The sequence below is a fragment of the Dendropsophus ebraccatus genome, chromosome 1 (genome assembly GCF_027789765.1).
Source record: "Dendropsophus ebraccatus isolate aDenEbr1 chromosome 1, aDenEbr1.pat, whole genome shotgun sequence".
NCBI lineage: Eukaryota > Metazoa > Chordata > Amphibia > Anura > Hylidae > Dendropsophus > Dendropsophus ebraccatus.
Window position 1 is genome coordinate 5,213,267 of NC_091454.1, and position 20,819 is coordinate 5,234,085.

Below are 20,819 nucleotides of genomic sequence, written 5' to 3' on the forward strand. Positions count from 1 at the left end.
ACAATTATCCTGACTCCACGGATCACGGATAGGAGTCCGACATCTGCAGGTCACATGGGCCCCAGCACCGTCATGTCAGCTGCAGTGACTGAGATCTCCACTAGGTGGGGCTGACTCCTCCATGTCCCAAATCTATCACAGCCATGTAATCCTATACTCCAGAGCTGCACTCACTATTCTGCTGGTGGGGTCACTGTGTACATACATTACTGATCCCGAGTTACATCCTGTATTATACTCCAGAGCTGCACTCACTATTCTGCTGGTGGGGTCACTGTGTACATACATTACTGATCCTGTATTATACCCCAGAGCTGGATCGCTCTGATCCTCTATAATCCCCCTTAAAAAGTTTGTCCTTTATTATTCAGAGATGATTCATTATACAGGACTGCAGCACAGGAAGAGTCACTCCTCCCAGCCAGAGCAGAGCGCACTGCGGGGTATTAGGCCATATGGCTGTTTAATATGTTTTTTTATTACATCAACAGATCCTTCACCACTAACTCCCCCCTCCCCATTATATATAGGGAGCAGTATTATAGTTATATTCCTGTATATAGGAGCAGTATTATAGTAGTTATATTCCTGTATATAGGAGCAGTATTATAGTAGTTATATTCCTGTATATAGGGGCAGTATTATAGTAGTTATATTCCTGTATATAGGAGCAGTATTATAGTATATTCCTGTATATAGGGGGCAGTATTATAGTAGTTATATTCCTGTATATAGGAGCAGTATTACAGTAGTTATATTCTTGTATATAGGGGGCAGTATTATAGTAGTTATATCCCTGTATATAGGGGGCAGTATTATAGTAGTATATTCCTGTATATAGGAGCAGTATTATAGTAGTTATATTCCTGTATATAGGAGCAGTATTATAGTATATTCCTGTATATAGGAGCAGTATTATAGTAGTTATATTCTTGTATATAGGAGCAGTATTATAGTAGTTATATTCCTGTATATAGGAGCAGTATTATAGTAGTTATATTCCTGTATATAGGAGCAGTATTATAGTAGTTATATTCCTGTATATAGGGGGCGGTATTATAGTAGTTATATTCCTGTATATAGGGGGCAGTATTATAGTAGTTATATTCCTGTATATAGGAGCAGTATTATAGTAGTTATATTCCTGTATATAGGGGGCAGTATTATAGTAGTTATATTCCTGTATATAGGGGGCAGTATTATAGTAGTTATATCCCTGTATATAGGGGCAGTATTATAGTAGTATATCCCTGTATATAGGAGCAGTATTATAGTAGTATATTCCAGTATATAGGAGCAGTAGTATAGTAGTTATATTCCTGTATATAGGAGCAGTATTATAGTAGTTATATTCCTGTATATAGGAGCAGTATTATAGTAGTATATCCCTGTATATAGGAGCAGTATTATAGTAGTTATATTCTTGTATATAGGAGCAGTATTATAGTAGTATATTCCTGTTTATAGGAGCAGTATTATAGTAGTTATATCCCTGTATATAGGAGCAGTATTATAGTAGTTATATCCCTGTATATAGGGGCAGTATTATAGTAGTATATCCCTGTATATAGGAGCAGTATTATAGTAGTATATTCCAGTATATAGGAGCAGTATTATAGTAGTTATATTCCTGTATATAGGGGTCAGTATTATAGTAGTTATATTCTTGTATATAGGAGCAGTATTATAGTAGTTATATTCTTGTATATAGGAGCAGTATTATAGTATTGATATTCCTGTACAGTCTTGTGATCTGCCTGTCTTGTCTAGTTCCTCTTAGCTGTATACAGATAATTCCTATTTATAGCCCTGGGGATGAGTGGTTTATGCGGTTCTGACTCTCCTGATAGAGAAATGCTTTTAATTTGGATTCTGAGCATGAGATATCCCTGTCTTACATGTCACCAAGTTATTATTGGGTTAACCCCTCAAGCAGACGCGTCCCGGGCCCCCAGCACTATATCTGGGCTGCACACACATCTGTTTTGTTGTAGCTGCAGCTATCCTGATAAGAGGTCAGTGTTATAGAGGTCTCCCAGCTCCCTCCACGTTAGGCTTAGATACAGCACCCTGTAAGGATGAGATGCAGTAGCTGAGCAGACAGTGTCACACATGATAGGCTTAGATACAGCATCTAAGCAGGCGGTATCACACTAGATACATTGGGGCAGTATCTGGTAGTTATGTTCTTAGGCACATATAAGGAAATAGTGCAGCATCACATGATAAGGAATCCAATGCTGTGTGATCAGACACCAGGCGTGGCTGCCCCCGGGGTCACATCGCAATGATTGCTGCCTTATATTTACTCCCTGAATTTCATAACATGTATGGAGCAATGAGATCGCCATCTACTGGACAGTATGGAAATGATATCGCCATCTACTGGACATTATAGGAATGATATCGCCATCTGCCGGACATTATAGGAATAATATCGCCATCTACTGGACATTATAGCAATAATATCGCCATCTACTGGCCAGTATAGGAATGATATCGCCATCTACTGGCCAGTATAGGAATGATACCGCCATCTACTGGACATTTTAGGAATGATATCGCCATCTACTGGACATTATAGGAATGATATCGCCATCTACTGGACATTATAGCAATAATATCCCCATCTACTGGACATTATAGGAATGATATCGCCATCTACTGGCCAGTATAGGAATGATATCGCCATCTACTGGCCAGTATAGGAATGATACCGCCATCTACTGGACATTTTAGGAATGATATCGCCATCTACTGGACATTTTAGGAATGATATCGCCATCTACTGGACATTATAGGAATGATATCGCCATCTGCCGGACATTATAGGAATAATATCGCCATCTACTGGACATTATAGCAATAATATCGCCATCTACTGGCCAGTATAGGAATGATATCGCCATCTACTGGCCAGTATAGGAATGATACCGCCATCTACTGGACATTTTAGGAATGATATCGCCATCTACTGGACATTATAGGAATGATATCGCCATCTACTGGACATTATAGCAATAATATCCCCATCTACTGGACATTATAGGAATGATATCGCCATCTACTGGCCAGTATAGGAATGATATCGCCATCTACTGGCCAGTATAGGAATGATACCGCCATCTACTGGACATTTTAGGAATGATATCGCCATCTACTGGACATTTTAGGAATGATATCGCCATCTACTGGACATTTTAGGAATGATATCGCCATCTACTGGACATTTTAGGAATGATACCGCCATCTACTGGACATTTTAGGAATGATACCGCCATCTACTGGACATTATAGGAATGATATCGCCATCTACTGGCTAGTATAGGAATGATAGCGCCATCTACTGGACATTGTAGGAATGATATCGCCATCTAATGGACATATTAGAAATGATATCGCCATCTACTGGACAGTATGGTAACTAGGTGATCACTGGATTGCGGGGAGGGGATAGTGTTTGATTCTGGTCTCCTATCTGTCATCATATCAGTCTTTATGACTTAGTATTTGGCGCTCCCGGGGTTATGTCCGTGCTTCTCCGTCGCTAACACTTTATATCGGTTCATGTGACACAAGAAAAGTGGAGGAAGATAAAAGGTTTATTTGCTTTATTACTGACAAAAACCACAACAAATCCAATGTAAACCTCCTCATACATCTTCCGCTATACTACACCACACACCCACTGCTATCTACAGGCAAAGCAGCTGTAATCTGTGGGGGCATTCTGGACTGGTATTGGGGGTCATTATCACACTATCATGGAGCCTCCCTGACATAACATGAGGTCACACGGGTCCTGACTTTCATAAAGTGCTGAACTTTTACAACATCTGGTGTCCAACCCACAATAATTCACATATCAGGTGAACAGAGCAATGTGCAATGTTGGGGTACACTGGGGCACCCTTCTATGCCCATCATGTGGGAGTCAGATATAGATAGACCCACAATGCCACCTAGTGGAAATATTTAGATATCTTGTTATAAGGTGGTGCCATGTAACTATGCCCCTTGGGGTCTGGTCATGCTGGGAGAGATTCAAAATGTTAATATTTGTCAGCTCCTGTGCCCGCACCATCACAAGGGGGAACTATTTACATAAGTCTTCTGTGCTGGTCTTGGTTTACAATGTAGGGGTATGATGCTGTATGATCAGATTGTCAGCTCTGTGGCCATATCTATGCAGTGAGCTTGGTTCTGGTATCTTATACAATGTAAGCACCGAGCTTGGTTCTGATATTGTATCTATACTGTAGACACCAAGTCTGGTTCTGATACTTTATACTGTAAGCACCAAGTTTGGTTCTGATACTGTATCTATACTAGAAGCACCAAGCTTGGTTCTGATACTGTATCTATACTGTAAGGACCGACCTTGGTGCTGATACTGTATCTATATTGTAATCTTGGCTCTGGTGCTGTATTTATATTGTAAGCTTGGTTTTGATACTGTATCTATATTGTAATCTTGGTTCTGGTGCTGTATCTATATTGTAAGCTTGGTTCTGATACTGTAGCTATATGGTAAGCTTGGTTCTTTTAACATAGCCATGTACTGAGATTGATTCTATTACACACACTTTATGCATGGTGTTGTTTTTGTAGCTATGTACTCAGCTTGGTTCTGGTACCATATGTGTATAACAAGCTGTCATCTGTTACTATATCAATGTGCTAAGCTTGGTTCTGGTACCATATTTATGCACAAGGCCTGATTCTACAATCCAATCTATATATTTAGGTTGTGGTAAAAGGTTTGGAGATCACCTATAGCATACCGCATGTAGTGCATAGTAGATGTGTGCATTGCTATGCACTAACTTTGCACAAACTAAAGGTCAGCTGTCACAAAGACCATGCAGTCTGATCTGGCAGCATCGTGTTATAGAGCAGGAGGAGCAGAGTGGTCAATGTGTATATCTAATGTATACAATAATGAATGGATGGGGATACAGATGAGTAAAATGTAGTCAGTGTGCACAGGGGTGTAGGTTATATGTGTGATCATTGTATAATACTGGGAGAGTCTGTATGTGATGCACCAACACTCTGATACTTATGGCTCAGGTATTTTTGGCTTCACATTTTAGACGAGAGCAGTAGTGCTGTCATGTGGTGATGTCATGTGGTGGTGACATCATCGACATCTGTCTGGATGAAGGTTACAAAATAGGTCCTGGGCTTCCTCTACATATCCCACTTACTACTGTCTGCAGAATATGATCCCCTCATGAATACAATGCATACTATGTATAAGGAGAGAAAAGCCATCAATAATCAGAAAAGATAATAATAAATAATTAATAATACGACAATCATATAACAATTATATTAGGTCTCACGGATGATAAGTTAGCAGTGATAATGACAGCCATAACTTCTATAGGACTTCATAATTGTCAGGTAGGTGGGGTACTGACATCTGGGACCCCCCAAATCCTGGTCCTGACGCTTAGAGCCGCACACAATAAAAGTTATGGATAATTTCCTATAGAAAACATAAGGTCTTCAAGTATCTGTGTTACCAGCAAGCGGCTGCGCCATCTGCTGGTGATAAAGTGTTACTGCACCGGAAGAGAATGCGGGATGCGGAGAACATCCCAATGACACTAAAGTTACAGAGAATTGTGCAAAACCAATGTCTACAGCACAGGGGACGTGTACCATGTGACTACGCAATGAGCTGCGGACGTGTCCCTGTGTCGTACATACATTCAAACAGTAAATAATTCACATTACAGCAGAGACCCCGGGCCCGACGTCACATCGTCCAGATCCACATCCGAATGGACATAGATGAGCAAGCTGGCTGTAGTCCCCCTAAACACAAGAACAATGGGGAGATCCAGTATTATTGTTTATATAGAATACACACAGCTGCTGCAGAACCTCTTCACATAGTGGTCTGTCCATCATACTCACCAGTGGAAGGCCGTGTTCCCGTACGTACACTGCACATCATCCCACGACACCTGGAACGTACAGAGAACAGGTATAGCACCATATACCGTCACATGGTGCACATATACCGCACACCGAGGATAATGGAGGAGGCCTCACCTTACACACACACGAGTCATTGAAGAAATACCATCTGCCGTCCCTGGCGCTCCTAATGTAGGCGCTAAAGTGACCGAAACCCGCCGTCCCGGAGTGTGCGATCACCGCGAACAAGCGATAGGTATAGTGTGTCTGTGAGGGAGGGAAACACAGGGGTTGTGATTAGATACAGCCACTTGGCAAATAGTATCACATATGATAAGATTAGATACAGCGGCTCAGCAGAAAGTATCACACATAATAGGATTAGATACAGAAGCTCAGCAGACAGTATTACACAGCATAGGTTTGGATACAGCGGTTCAGCAGAAGGTATCGCGCATAATAAGATTAGATACAGCAGCTCAGCAAGTAGTATAACACGTGAAAGGATTAGATACAATGTCACAGTAAGTAGTATCACATGTAATAAGATTAGATACATGGCTCAACCATACCTCCCAACCGTCCCGGATTCCGCGGGACAATCCCGTTTTCGGGGTGCTGTCCCGCGGTCCCGGAACGGCACCCAGTGTCCCGCATTATATGTGGCCCCAGCGAAAAAAACAATAAACCAGTAACTCACCTGTCCTCCGGTCCCAGCAGCTCCTCTCCCAGCAGAGGGCGCACTCCCGTCATCCTCCGGGGCGGGCAACGGAGTATACAGACACTGACTGTGCCGGAAGTGACCTGCAGCCTCTATTATGAATCACTTCCGGTACAGTCAGTGACTCTGTACCCCGCTGCCCGCCCCGGAGGATGACGGGAGTGCGCGCTCTGCTGGGAGAGGAGCTGCTGGGACCAGAGGACAGGTGAGTTACTGGTTTATTGTTTTTTTTTCGCTGGGGCCACACTAATAGGGGGTATTGGCTACTCTGTGGGGCACTATATGGGGGATTGGATACTATGTGGGGCATTGGCTACTATGTGGGGCATATATGGGGGATTGGCTACTACGTGGGGCACTATATGGGGGATTGGCTACTATGTGGGGCATAGGCTACTATGTGGGGCATATATGGGGGATTGGCTACTATGTGGGGCACTATATGGGGGATTGGCTACTAAGTGGGGCATATATGGGGGATTGGCTACTATGTGCGGCATATATGGGGGCATTGGCTACTATGTGGGGCATATATGGGGGCATTGGCTACTATGTGGGCACTCTATGGGGGTTTGGCTACTATGTGGGGCACTATATGGAGGGATTGGCTACTATGTGGGGCACTATATGGGGATTGGCTACTATGTGGGGCACTATATGGGGATTGGCTACTATGTGGGGCACTATATGGGGATTGGCTACTATGTGGGGCACTATATGGGGATTGGCTACTATGTGGGGCACTATATGGGGAGATTGGCTACTATGTGGGGAACTATATGGGGGATTGGCTACTATGTGGGGCACTATATGGGGGCATTGGCTACTATGTAAGGCACTATATGGGGGATTGGATACTATGTGGGGCACTATGTGGGGGATTGGATAATATGTGGGGCACTATATGGGGGCATTGGCTACTATGTGGGGCACTATATGGGGGATTGGATAATATGTGGGGCACTATATGGGCGCATTGGCTACTATGTGGGGCACTATATGGGGATTGGCTACTATGTGGGGCACTATATGGGGGGATTGGCTACTATGTGGGCATATATGGGGGATTGTCTACTATGTGGGGCACTATATGGGGGCATTGGCTACTATGTGGGGCACTATATGGGGTATTGGATAATATGTGGGGCACTATATGGGGGCATTGGCTACTATGTGGGGCACTATATGGGGGATTGGCTACTATGTGGGCACTATATGGGGGCATTGGCTACTATGAGGGGCTCTATATGGGGGCATTGGATACTATGTGGGGCACTATGTGGGGGATTGGACACTATGTGGGGCATTGGATTCTATGTGGGGCACTATAATCGGGGATTGGATACTATAGGGCATTTTTGGCGGGATTGGATACTGTATAGGGCACTATTCAGTCAGTAGCATGTGGTGACTGTAGGGGAGTGGCTATGGAGGGTTGCTATGGGGGCGTGTCTATGGAGGGTTGCTATGGGGGCGTGGCTATGGAGGGTCGCTATGGGGGCGTGGCTATGGGGACCGCTGCGCACATGTCCCTCTTTGCAAAAGTTGGGAGGTATGGCTCAACAACCAGTGTCACACATGATAGGATTAGATACAGCGGCTCTGCAGACAGTACTACGAATGACAGGATTAGATACATAGTTCACCAATAGTATCACATATGATAAGATTAGATACATAATCTCAGCAGACAGTATGACATATAATGGGTTTAGATACACAGCTCAGCAGAGAGTATCACACAGGGTAGGCTTAGATACACTGATAATATCCGGTCCCTCTCAGGTCTCGCTCACCGTCTGCTGCTTGTCTCCTGGAAGCTGTTCTGGGCTGAGGATCTCGATCAGATCTAGAACCCGGGGGAAGGATAAGGTTCTGTTAATCTTGCGTGGTTGGGAACTTGTCTTGCACAGACGGTTGAGGTTAATGGTGAGCGTGCGTGGCAGAGAGCGGAGGTGAGTGACCTGCGGGACAATGAGACTGTCAGCGGCGGCCTCTCATACTGTCTAACCATCCCTCCCCATACATCAGTGAATGGACGGCCTCATATACTACATCAGGCCTAACCCCGCTGGGCCCCAACCTGCTGCAAAACTACAACTCCCAGCATGCCCTGCCTGGGGGATACAATGCTCCTTGTAGGCGGAGCTTAGAATATTGCGCGGCTCCGGTTACCTTACTCGCCCGGCTGTTCTTTCCGCACTTCGGGCAGAAATTCTCGTCGTCATAAATCTCCTGACAGCGGAAATATTTCCAGAGCCTTCTTTCCTAATATACAGAGGGACAAGAAGGGTCAGCGGGTCCCATGATGGAGAGAAGCGCACCAGATACCCCTCCCACTCCAGACCCAACTCTATGGACCCCTCCGACCAATTCATTGTGATTGGAGCAGTCGCCATAGCAACTGGACAGATTATACAGAGGAAAATTAGAAAGTGAAAGCAGCGATGGGATTGGTTGCTATGGGAACTCATAAAGGATCTTATGGTGGTCGACATGTCCCGCCAGTGTGTCTATGACTCTATGGTCTTTGGCTCACCAGCGTCATCTTCCTTTGATATTTGGAGTGGGGGACGGTGATCGGCAGAGACAAGAGGTCGCGGTGGGCGGAGTGCTGGTGGTGACATCTCTCACATGTGACTCGTTCCTCCAGGGCGATAGAGTACAGCGACCTCAGCTCCTCCTCCTGGAAATAATAGACATTGATATGATATACAGTATGGTGTACGGTAAGGGGTGTAAAGGAGGGGTTCGGTGTACGGTAAGGGGTTTAGAGGAGGGGTTCGGTGTACGGTAAGGGGTTTAGAGGAGGGGTCCGGTGTACGGTAAGGGGTGTAGAGGAGGGGTTCGGTGTACAGTAAGGGGTTTAGAGGAGGGGTCCGGTGTACAGTAAGGGGTTTAGAGGAGGGGTCCGGTGTACAGTAAGGGGTTTAGAGGAGGGGTCCGGTGTACAGTAAGGGGTTTAGAGGAGGGGTCCGGTGTACAGTAAGGGGTTTAGAGGAGGGGTCCGGTGTACGGTAAAGGGTGCAGAGGAGGGGTCGGGTACTGTAAGGGGTGTAGAGGAGGGGTGCGGTGTACGGTAAGGGGTGTGGTGTACGGTAAGGGGTGTAGAGGAGGGGTCCAGTGTACAGTAAGGGGTGTAGAGGATGGGTCCGGTGTACGGTAAGGGGTGCGGTGTACGGTAAGGGGTGTAGAGGAGGGGTCTGGTGTACGGTAAGGGGTGTAAAGGAGGGGTCCGGTGTCCAGTAAGGGGTGTAGAGGAGGGGTCCGGTGTACGGAAAGGGGTGTAGAGGAGGGGTCCGGTGTACGGAAAGGGGTGTAGAGGAGGGGTCCGGTGTACGGAAAGGGGTGTAGAGGAGGGGTCCGGTGTACGGAAAGGGGTGTAGAGGAGGGGTCCGGTGTACGGAAAGGGGTGTAGAGGAGGGGTCCGGTGTACGGAAAGGGGTATAAAGGAGGGGTCCGGTGTACGGTAAGGGGTGTAGAGGAGGAGTCCGGTGTACGGTAAGGGGTGTAGAGGAGGAGTCCGGTGTACGGTAAGGGGTGTAGAGGAGGAGTCCGGTGTACGGTAAGGGGTGCCCGGTGTAGAGAAGGGGTGGTGTACGGTAAGGGCTGTAGAGGAGGGGTCCGGTGTAAGGAAAGGGGTGTAGAGGAGGGGTGGTGTACGGTAAGGGGTGTAGAGGAGGGGTCCGGTGTACGGTAAGGGGTGTAGAGGAGGAGTCCGGTATTTACCAGGTGAGGCTCCGGCATGTTCTGGAGAAGATGATTCCAGAAGGAGGAGAAGACGTCGGCCATATCAGTCTGGGTAAAAACTGTGAAATGACAAAAAAACACCATTTCTGTATATTCTTCTATGTGCACCCCATTATTGCGCTGTGCACCCCTCAACTGTACTACGAACCCCACTATTATACTGTAGACTCTGCATCATACTCCCACACACTCACAGTTCCCTCTCAGCCTGTGGAGGCAGCGCAGGACACGGTATGGCGGTACAGCATCTTCTTTACTGTTCTGCATTTCCTCAAACAGGGCCAGAAGCTCATATGGCAGCCGCTTCTCTGCCGGGAGGTTGTCATCTGGTCCCCCGACTCTGCAGGAAACACGCTGCCATTATCCTGTACCCCAAGTGTCAGTGTGTCACTATCCTGCACCCCAAGTGTCACTATCCTCTACCCTAAGTGTCACTATCCTGCACCCCAAGTGTCACTATCCTCTACCCTAAGTGTCACTATCCTGCACCCCAAGTGTCACTATCCTCTACCCTAAGTGTCACTATCCTGCACCCCAAGTGTCACTATCCTCTACCCTAAGTGTCACTATCCTGCACCCCAAGTGTCACTATCCTCTACCCTAAGTGTCAGCGTGTCACTATCCTGTACCACAAGTATCATTATCCTGCACCCCAAGTGTCACCATCCTGTACTCCCAAGTGTCACCGTCTTGTACCCCAAGTGTCACCATCCTGTACCCCAAGTGTCACCATCCTGTACCCCAAGTGTCACCATCCTGTACCCCAAGTGATGACCCATTCATTCTTGCACAGGGGGCGCTGTGTGACCGAGCAGCGGAGAGATTCCTCCATATTATATGCCAAGAAGTTGCCCGGCTATAATCCCATGTGTCTCTACTGTGACTCCTATTACTACTGCCACATGCAGACACTGAACATGCAGGAAGTGCTGGAAGATTTCAGCTCTAAAGCTGCAGAATATTCTAAAAAATAAAAAGGAAAGCTTTCCTCACCGGCACAGGATATCGGTGAAGTCTTTGTGCATGTAGAGCGCCTGGAGCAGCGGATTAAGGCAGCTGGTAACCCCGATATTACAGAGTCCGACGGCTCCTGAGCAACAGGAAAAATCACCATATATAACAGGGAAGGAATAACTAATATCTGTAAAGCCTGGATGGGGATCTGTCAACCCTCCAGCTCTGGTAAAACTACAACTCCCATCATACCTGGAGAGCTAAAGCTTAGACTGTGCAGAAATGATGGGGGTTGTAGTTATACAACAGCTGAGAATGAGAGCCAAACTGTGAAGGGGAAGAAGACTGGAGCAAGCAAATACATACATATAACATGTACTTAAAGGGGAACTCCTTAGACTGCTGAACACCAAAGATACCTAGAAATCACATAAACGTATAACTTTATTCAAATAACTTACCATTCCGAAACTTTCCTGAGGAATAAGACAAACACTTTACAGGGGGCTGAGCTGTGCAGACAATTTGCCGAGAGCCTTCACTTTCTAGCAGCTGTAGCTCTACATAGCCGTCATTGTACATCCTGCTCCAAAAGTCATTGTAAAGGCAACCTACAACACATAGGTACAATATATATAACTACTATAATACTGCTCCTATATACAGGAATATAACTACTATAATACTGCTCCTATATACAGGAATATAACTACTATAATACTGCTCCTATATACAGGAATATAACTACTATAATACTGCTCCTATATACAGGAATATAACTACTATAATACTGCTCCTATATACAAGAATATACTACTATAATACTGCTCCTATATACAGGAATATAGCTACTATAATACTGCCCCCTATATACAGGAATATAACTACTATAATGTGTGTAAGGTAGACGAAGACAGCACTCACCCGGTCTGTATCAGCTCAGTTTATTCCATGCACCGCTGGTGGCAGGGAGGGAGAGGTGAGGACGCGCACTGGGACGGCCGTTTCGGGGACACGCCCCCTTTGTCGACCAGATAAGGGGGCGTGTCCCCGAAACGGCCGTCCCAGTGCGCGTCCTCACCTCTCCCTCCCTGCCACCAGCGGTGCATGGAATAAACTGAGCTGATACAGACCGGGTGAGTGCTGTCTTCGTCTACCTTACACACAGCGTACTACTCCCTCATCATCTTGCACCCCCGGCGCTTAGCCGTTTTGCATCGCAGTGTATCCTGCCAATTATAATCCGTGGATCCATTAGCATTGGACTATTGTGCAGTGGTGCGGGTCAGCTGTTTCTCCTCCTTGCAATAACTACTATAATACTGCTCCTATATACAGGAATATAACTACTATAATACTGCCCCTATATACAGGAATATACTACTATAATACTGCTCCTATATACAGGAATATAACTACTATAATACTGCCCCTATATACAGGAATATAACTACTATAATATTTTTCCCTATATACAGGGATATAACTACTATAATACTGCTCCTATATACAGGGATATAACTACTATAATACTGCTCCTATATACAGGAATATACTACTATAATACTGCTCCTATATACAGGAATATACTACTATAATACTGCCCCCTATATACAGGAATATAACTACTATAATACTGCTCCTATATACAGAAATATAACTACTATATTACTGCCCCCTATATACAGGGATATAACTACTATAATACTGCTCCTATATACAGGAATATAACTACTATAATACTGCTCCTATATACAGGTATATAACTACTATAATACTGCTCCCTATATACAGGAATATAACTACTATAATACTGCTCCTATATACAGGTATATAACTACTATAATACTGCTCCTATATACAGGGATATAACTACTATAATACTGCTCCTATATACAGGAATATAACTACTATAATACTGCTCCTATATACAGGAATATAACTACTATAATACGAACTGGAGAGAATGGAACGGCTGCACATCCCATCTATGGCTGATACTAATGCCGCTAGGCCTATATTAAAAATCAACACCAGAGTGTCTGTATATGAATTGATCAAGCCATATTGCAACGTGTACCACCGCGCAGGTCCTCTGGTCCACACGGGTCCCTACGCTAACTCCACACCATGTCGGTCAGCGACCGCCAACCCCGCAAAGCGTGCACGTGCAGGGAAGGGAGGCCATGGAACGGCCCTGCAACCCCAATGTCACAGGACCAGACCCAAAAAAGCCCCACCAAAACCCAGCCAGCACCACCGGCGGGGAAGGCTGCCCCCAAACGACACAAGTATGGATATGGTATTACACTTACACAAAATTCTGATGTGTTTTTTATTTAGCCTAGGGGCACTAGTATCGGCCATAGGTGTGAGGTGCAGCACTCTGTTTCTTCCCTGAACCGCATTTTGTTTCTCTCTTTTCTCCGTGTTTTGCACTCCTCCTGGTGAGACCCACATGACCGCAATTAGCAGGAGACACCTGAGTGCTCATGGTTTTAATCCCTCCTGTTTTTTCCCATTCTGTCTGTAGCAGCTATGGTGAGTGCAATACCTCATCCAGACTTGTGCTGTTTGGGGGCGACCTTCTCCGCCGGCGGTGCTGGCCGGGTTCTGGTGTGGTGTTTTTGGGTCTGGTCCTGTGGCATGGGGGTCGCAGGGCCGTCCCATGGCCCCCGTTCCCTGGCTGTGCACGCCTGCGGGGTTGGTGGCCACTGACTGGCACGGTGTGGACTTAGTGTAGGGACCCATGTGTATCAGATACCGGCACGAGGTACATGGGGCAGTGTGGCTTGATCAATTCATACACAAAATTCTGATGTGTTTTTTATTTAGCCTAGGGGCACTAGTATCAGCCATAGGTGTAAGGTGCAGCACTCTGTTTCTTCCCTGAACCGCATAACTACTATAATACTGCCCCCTATATACAGGGATATAACTACTATAATACTGCCCCTATATACAGGAATATAACTACTATAATACTGCTCCTATATACAGGGATATAACTACTATAATACTGCTCCTATATACAGGAATATACTACTATAATACTGCTCCCTATATACAGGAATATAACAGCTATAATACTGCTCCTATATACAGGAATATAACTACTATAATACTGCTCCTATATACAGGAATATAACTACTATAATACTGCTCTTATATACAGGAATATACTACTATAATACTGCTCCTATATACAGGAATATAACAGCTATAATACAAGGTGAGAGCTGGATGGATGGCACTACAGGGAATCCCACACCGTGAGCAGTGCTATGGACGGCTAGCTCCAACCTGGATATGGTTACGGCTAGTGGAGGTGCTCGGCGCCAAAGGAAAACAGTCCAACATGGAACAGGTAGAGAAATAGAGGCGGTCACTCACCACTTAGTATGCCGAAAAAGAGTCCTTTATTCATCCAGGAATGAACGTAGCAGGGAAGGGGGAAGGTGGAGGAGCGGGTGCAATCAGACAAACGTTTTCGCGGTCTCCCGCTTCGTCAGGTCTGGCGTGTTACACACGGATGAGGGTGTGTTTTATAGGTCATGTGACACATGTGAACAAAGTGCAGACAATATTCATTACAAAAAACACATATGAAAAACACATTAAAACCAAGCCGTAGTAACATACTAAAATAGAAGGGCGTTAAGGTCATTTCTCTCGTTGAGACCGGACACTCCTGTGGCATCCAGACGGATGATCCATTTGGTCTCACATTTCAACAGTGATTTTAGCCAATCACTGCCGCCGCTAGGGGGATTGACTCTTTCCAAGCCTATAACTCTTAGGCATTTGGCATCATTGGCATGATCATTACGTACATGGTTGATCAGGCGAGGAACCCCCTTCCTTGATCGCAGTGAATAGAGGTGTTCCTTGAATCTGACCCACATAGCTCTTTTTGTTTTGCCTACGTAGTATCTGTGGCAGGGGCAGATGATTGCATACACGACATGCGTGGTTTTACATGTTATAAATTGTTTTATAAAACATTCTACCCCTCCTAAGATAATGTATGACTGTGCCAACACTTGGGGGCAGTATTGACACTGTCCACATCGTTTATTGCCTGAGGGCAAGGATTTGTTAAGCCAAGACTTAGTGCGATTAATTTTGCCGGCCGATAATGTGTCCCCTATGGTTTTACTTTTCTTAAAAGTGAACATGGGCTTATTAAGGGCAGCGCTTTTTATATCGTCATCTTGTTCTAAAATGTGCCAGTGTTTTCTGACGATGTTTTTTAGAGTTTCATTCATAGGGGAATTCTGGAAGGAAAATGTAAATCTTTTAGAGCTGTCATTCTGGTAATTAACCACTTTATGTTTAGATTTACGCAGAGAATATATTGTTTCTTTCTTCAGATATGTGGACGATGTGTTCATTATTTGGAATGACTCATCTGAGACATTCCACGACTTCGTCACATATCTGAATACTCATAATTCAGTTAACATGCTTTTTACATCTAATTTCGGCGGTGATAAGCTTGATTTTTTAGATGTTAAAATTGAAATTATTAGCAATTCCATTCACACATCGGTGTTCCGCAAGGAAACAGCATCTAACGCCTTGCTGCACTACTCTAGTTCCCACCCCTCATCCGTGAAAAAATCTATACCCTTTAGCCAAATGGTCAGAATCAGACGCATCAACAGTCATGACGAGTCCTTTCACATTCAAGCAAATGAATTACGCAGACGTTTAATGACGAGAGGGTATCCCTCTGACGTCATTAATGATGCATACATCAAAACATGCAGTATGAGTATTTCTTCTCTGCGTAAATCTAAACATAAAGTGGTTAATTACCAGAATGACAGCTCTAAAAGATTTACATTTTCCTTCCAGAATTCCCCTATGAATGAAACTCTAAAAAACATCGTCAGAAAACACTGGCACATTTTAGAACAAGATGACGATATAAAAAGCGCTGCCCTTAATAAGCCCATGTTCACTTTTAAGAAAAGTAAAACCATAGGGGACACATTATCGGCCGGCAAAATTAATCGCACTAAGTCTTGGCTTAACAAATCCCTGCCCTCAGGCAATAAACGATGTGGACAGTGTCAATACTGCCCCCAAGTGTTGGCACAGTCATACATTATCTTAGGAGGGGTAGAATGTTTTATAAAACAATTTATAACATGTAAAACCACGCATGTCGTGTATGCAATCATCTGCCCCTGCCACAGATACTACGTAGGCAAAACAAAAAGAGCTATGTGGGTCCGATTCAAGGAACACCTCTATTCACTGCGATCAAGGAAGGGGGTTCCTCGCCTGATCAACCATGTACGTAATGATCATGCCAATGATGCCAAATGCCTAAGAGTTATAGGCTTGGAAAGAGTCAATCCCCCTAGCGGCGGCAGTGATTGGCTAAAATCACTGTTGAAATGTGAGACCAAATGGATCATCCGTCTGGATGCCACAGGAGTGTCCGGTCTCAACAAGAGAAATGACCTGAACGCCCTTCTATTTTAATATGTTACTACGGCTTGGTTTTAATGTGTTTTTCATATGTGTTTTTTGTAATGAATATTGTCTGCACTTTGTTCACATATGTCACATGACCTATAAAACACACCCTCATCCGTGTGTAACACGCCAGACCTGACGAAGCGGGAGACCGCGAAAACGTTTGTCTGATTGCACCCGCTCCTCCACCTTCCCCCTTCCCTGCTACGTTCATTCCTGGATGAATAAAGGACTCTTTTTCGGCATACTAAGTGGTGAGTGACCGCCTCTATTTCTCTACCTGTTCCATAACAGCTATAATACTGCTCCTATTTACAAGAATATAACTACTATAATACTGCTCCTATATACAGGAATATAACTACTATAATACTGCCCCCTATATACAGGAATATAACTACTATAATACTGCTCCTATTTACAAGAATATAACTACTATAATACTGCTCCTATATACAGGAATATAACTACTATAATACTGCCCCCTATATACAGGAATATAACTACTATAATACTGCTCCTATATACAGGAATATAACTACTATAATACTGCTCCCTATATACAGGAATATAACTACTATATTACTGCCCCCTATATACAAGAATATAACTACTATAATACTGCTCCTATATACAGGGATATAACTACTATAATACTGCCCCCTATATACGGGGATATAACTACTATAATACTTCCCCTATATACAAGAATATAACTACTATATACAGGAATATAACTACTATATTACTGCCCCCTATATACAAGAATATAACTACTATAATACTGCTCCTATATACAGGGATATAACTACTATAATACTGCCCCCTATATACGGGGATATAACTACTATAATACTTCCCCTATATACAAGAATATAACTACTATAATACTGCTCCTATATACAGGAATATAATTACTATAATACTGCTCCTATATACAGGAATATACTGCTATAATACAGCTCCTATATACAGGAATATAACTACTATAATACTGCTCCTATATACAGGGATATAACTACTATAATACTGCCCCCTATATACAGGAATATAACTACTATAATTCTGCTCCTATATACAGGGATATAACTACTATAATACTGCTCCATATATACAGGAATATAACTACTATAAAATACTGCTCCTATATACAGGAATATAACTACTATAATACTGCCCCCTATATACAGGAATATACTACTATAATACTGCTCCTATATACAGGGATATAACTACTATAATACTGCTCCATATATACAGGAATATAACTACTATAATACTGCTCCTATATACAGGAATATAACTACTATAATACTGCCCCCTATATACAGGAATATACTACTATAATACTGCCCCCTATATACAAGAATATAACTACTATAATACTGCTCCATATATACAGGAATATAACTACTATAATACTGCTCCATATAACTACTATATACAGGAATATACTACTATAATACTGCTCCTATATACAGGGATATAACTACTATAATACTGCTCCATATATACAGGAATATAACTACTATAATACTGCTCCTATATACAGGAATATAACTACTATAATACTGCCCCCTATATACAGGAATATACTACTATAATACTGCTCCTATATACAGGGATATAACTACTATAATACTGCTCCATATATACAGGAATATAACTACTATAATACTGCTCCTATATACAGGAATATAACTACTATAATACTGCTCCTATATACAGGGATATAACTACTATAATACTGCTCCTATATACAGGAATATAACTACTATAATACTGCTCCTATATACAGGAATATAACTACTATAATACTGCTCCTATATACAGGGATATAGCTATTATAATACTGCTCCTATATACAGGGATATAACTACTATAATACTGCTCCTATATACAGGGATATAACTACTATAATACTGCTCCTATATACAGGGATATAACTACTATAATACTGCTCCCTATATACAGGAATATAACTACTATAATACTGCCCCCTATATACAGGAATATAACTACTATAAACATTTTGTTTCTCTCTTTTCTCCGTGTATTGCACTCCTCCTGGTGAGACCCACATGACCGCAATTAGCAGGAGACACCTGAGTGCACATGGTTTTAATCCCTCCTGTTTTTTCCCATTCTGTTTGCTGCAGCTATGGTGAGTGTAATTCCTTATCCAGACTTGTGCTGCTTGGGGGCGACCTTCTCCGCCGGCGGTGCTGGCCGGGTTCTGGTGTGGTGTTTTTGGGGCTGGTCCTGTGGCATGGGGGTCGCAGGGCCGTCCCATGGCCCCCGTTCCCTGACTGTGCACGCCTGCGGGGTTGGTGGCCACTGACTGGCACGGTGTGGACTTAGTGTAGGGACCCATGTGTATCAGATACCGGCACGAGGTACATGGGGCAGTATGGCTTGATCAATTCATACACAAAATTCTGATGTGTTTTTTCTTTAGCCTAGCGGCACTAGTATCAGCCATAGGTGTGAGGTGCAGCACTCTGTTTCTTCCCTGAACCGCATAACTACTATAATACTGCCCCCTATATACAGGGATATAACTACTATAATACTGCTCCTATATATAGGGATATACTACTATAATACTGCTCCTATGTACAAGAATATAACTACTATAATACTGCTCCTATATACAGGAATATAACTACTATAATACTGCTCCTATATACAGGAATATAACTACTATAATACTGCTCCCTATATACAGGAATATAACTACTACAATACTGCTCCTATATACAGGAATATAACTACTATAATACTGCTCCTATATACAGGAATATACTACTATAATACTGCTCCTATATACAGGGATATACTACTATAATACTGCTCCTATATACAGGAATATAACTACTATAATACTGCTCCTATATACAGGAATATAACTACTATAATACTGCTCCTATATACAGGGATATAACTACTATAATACTGCCCCCTATATACAGGGATATACTACTATAATACCGCTCCTATATACAGGAATATACTACTATAATACCGCTCCTATATACAGGGATATAACTACTATAATACCGCTCCTATGTACAGGAATATAACTACTATAATACTGCTCCTATATACAGGGATATAACTACTATAATACTGCCTCCTATATACAGGGATATAACTACTATAATACTGCCTCCTATATACAGGGATATAACTACTATAATACTGCTCCTATATACAGGAATATAACTACTATAATACTGCTCCTATATACCGGGATATAACTACTATAATACTGCTCCTATATACAGGGATATAACTACTATAATACTGCTCCTATATACAGGGATATAACTACTATAATACTGCCTCCTATATACAGGGATATAACTACTATAATACTGCTCCTATATACAGGAATATAACTACTATAAAACTGCTCCTATATACAGGAATATAACTTCTATAATGCGGTTCAGGGAAGAAACAGAGTGCTGCACCTCACACCTATGGCTGATACTAGTGCCCCTAGGCTAAATAAAAAACACATCAGAATTTTGTGTATGAATTGATCAAGCCATACTGCCCCATGTACCTCGTGCCGGTATCTGATACACATGGGTCCCTACACTAAGTCCACACCGTGCCAGTCAATGGCCACCAACCCCGCAGGCGTGCACAGCCAGGGAACGGGGGCCATGGGACAGCCCTGCGACCCCCATGCCACAGGACCAGACCCAAAAACACCACACCAGAACCCGGCCAGCACCGCCGGCGGAGAAGGTCGCCCCCAAGCAGCACAAGTCTGGATAAGGTCAGGGGCGGTCTTGGCATTTCTGGGGCCCCAAGCAAAGTTATGTCTGGGGCCCCCCACTCGACACGCATTCCAAAACAATAGACCGCTGTGTGTTGCCCCCAGTAGTATATACCCCTTGTGCGCTACCGCCAGTAATATATACTCCTTGTGTGCTGCCCCCAATAGTATATACCCCTTCTG

The 20,819-nt window shown here is 43.6% G+C and overlaps 1 protein-coding gene across 3 annotated transcripts in view; it reads right to left on the reverse strand.

Annotated features, from left to right (window-relative positions):
* Positions 1-3,594: 3,594 nt before the first annotated feature.
* USP18 (ubiquitin specific peptidase 18) overlaps positions 3,595-20,819 on the reverse strand; it is a 33,625-nt gene continuing 16,400 nt past the window's right edge. Inside the window, exons 1-12 of one of the 3 annotated variants that reach the window (XR_011362328.1) lie at positions 14,750-14,838; positions 11,818-11,967; positions 11,396-11,492; positions 10,597-10,742; positions 10,382-10,461; positions 9,192-9,338; positions 8,828-8,920; positions 8,449-8,616; positions 6,067-6,198; positions 5,929-5,978; positions 4,381-5,826; positions 3,595-4,342 (exon numbers count right to left, since the gene is read on the reverse strand). Coding sequence is in view for 2 of the 3 variants with exons in the window: in XM_069964445.1 (XP_069820546.1) it covers positions 5,742-5,826; positions 5,929-5,978; positions 6,067-6,198; positions 8,449-8,616; positions 8,828-8,920; positions 9,192-9,338; positions 10,382-10,461; positions 10,597-10,742; positions 11,396-11,492; positions 11,818-11,967; positions 14,750-14,783 (1,182 nt within the window). In the remaining variant the exon portion in view is untranslated. Of the gene's footprint in view, positions 5,827-5,928; positions 5,979-6,066; positions 6,199-8,448; positions 8,617-8,827; positions 8,921-9,191; positions 9,339-10,381; positions 10,462-10,596; positions 10,743-11,395; positions 11,493-11,817; positions 11,968-14,749; positions 14,839-20,819 lie in introns of those variants that run through there. The other 2 variants (XM_069964445.1, XM_069964458.1) reach the window with 2 other exon arrangements.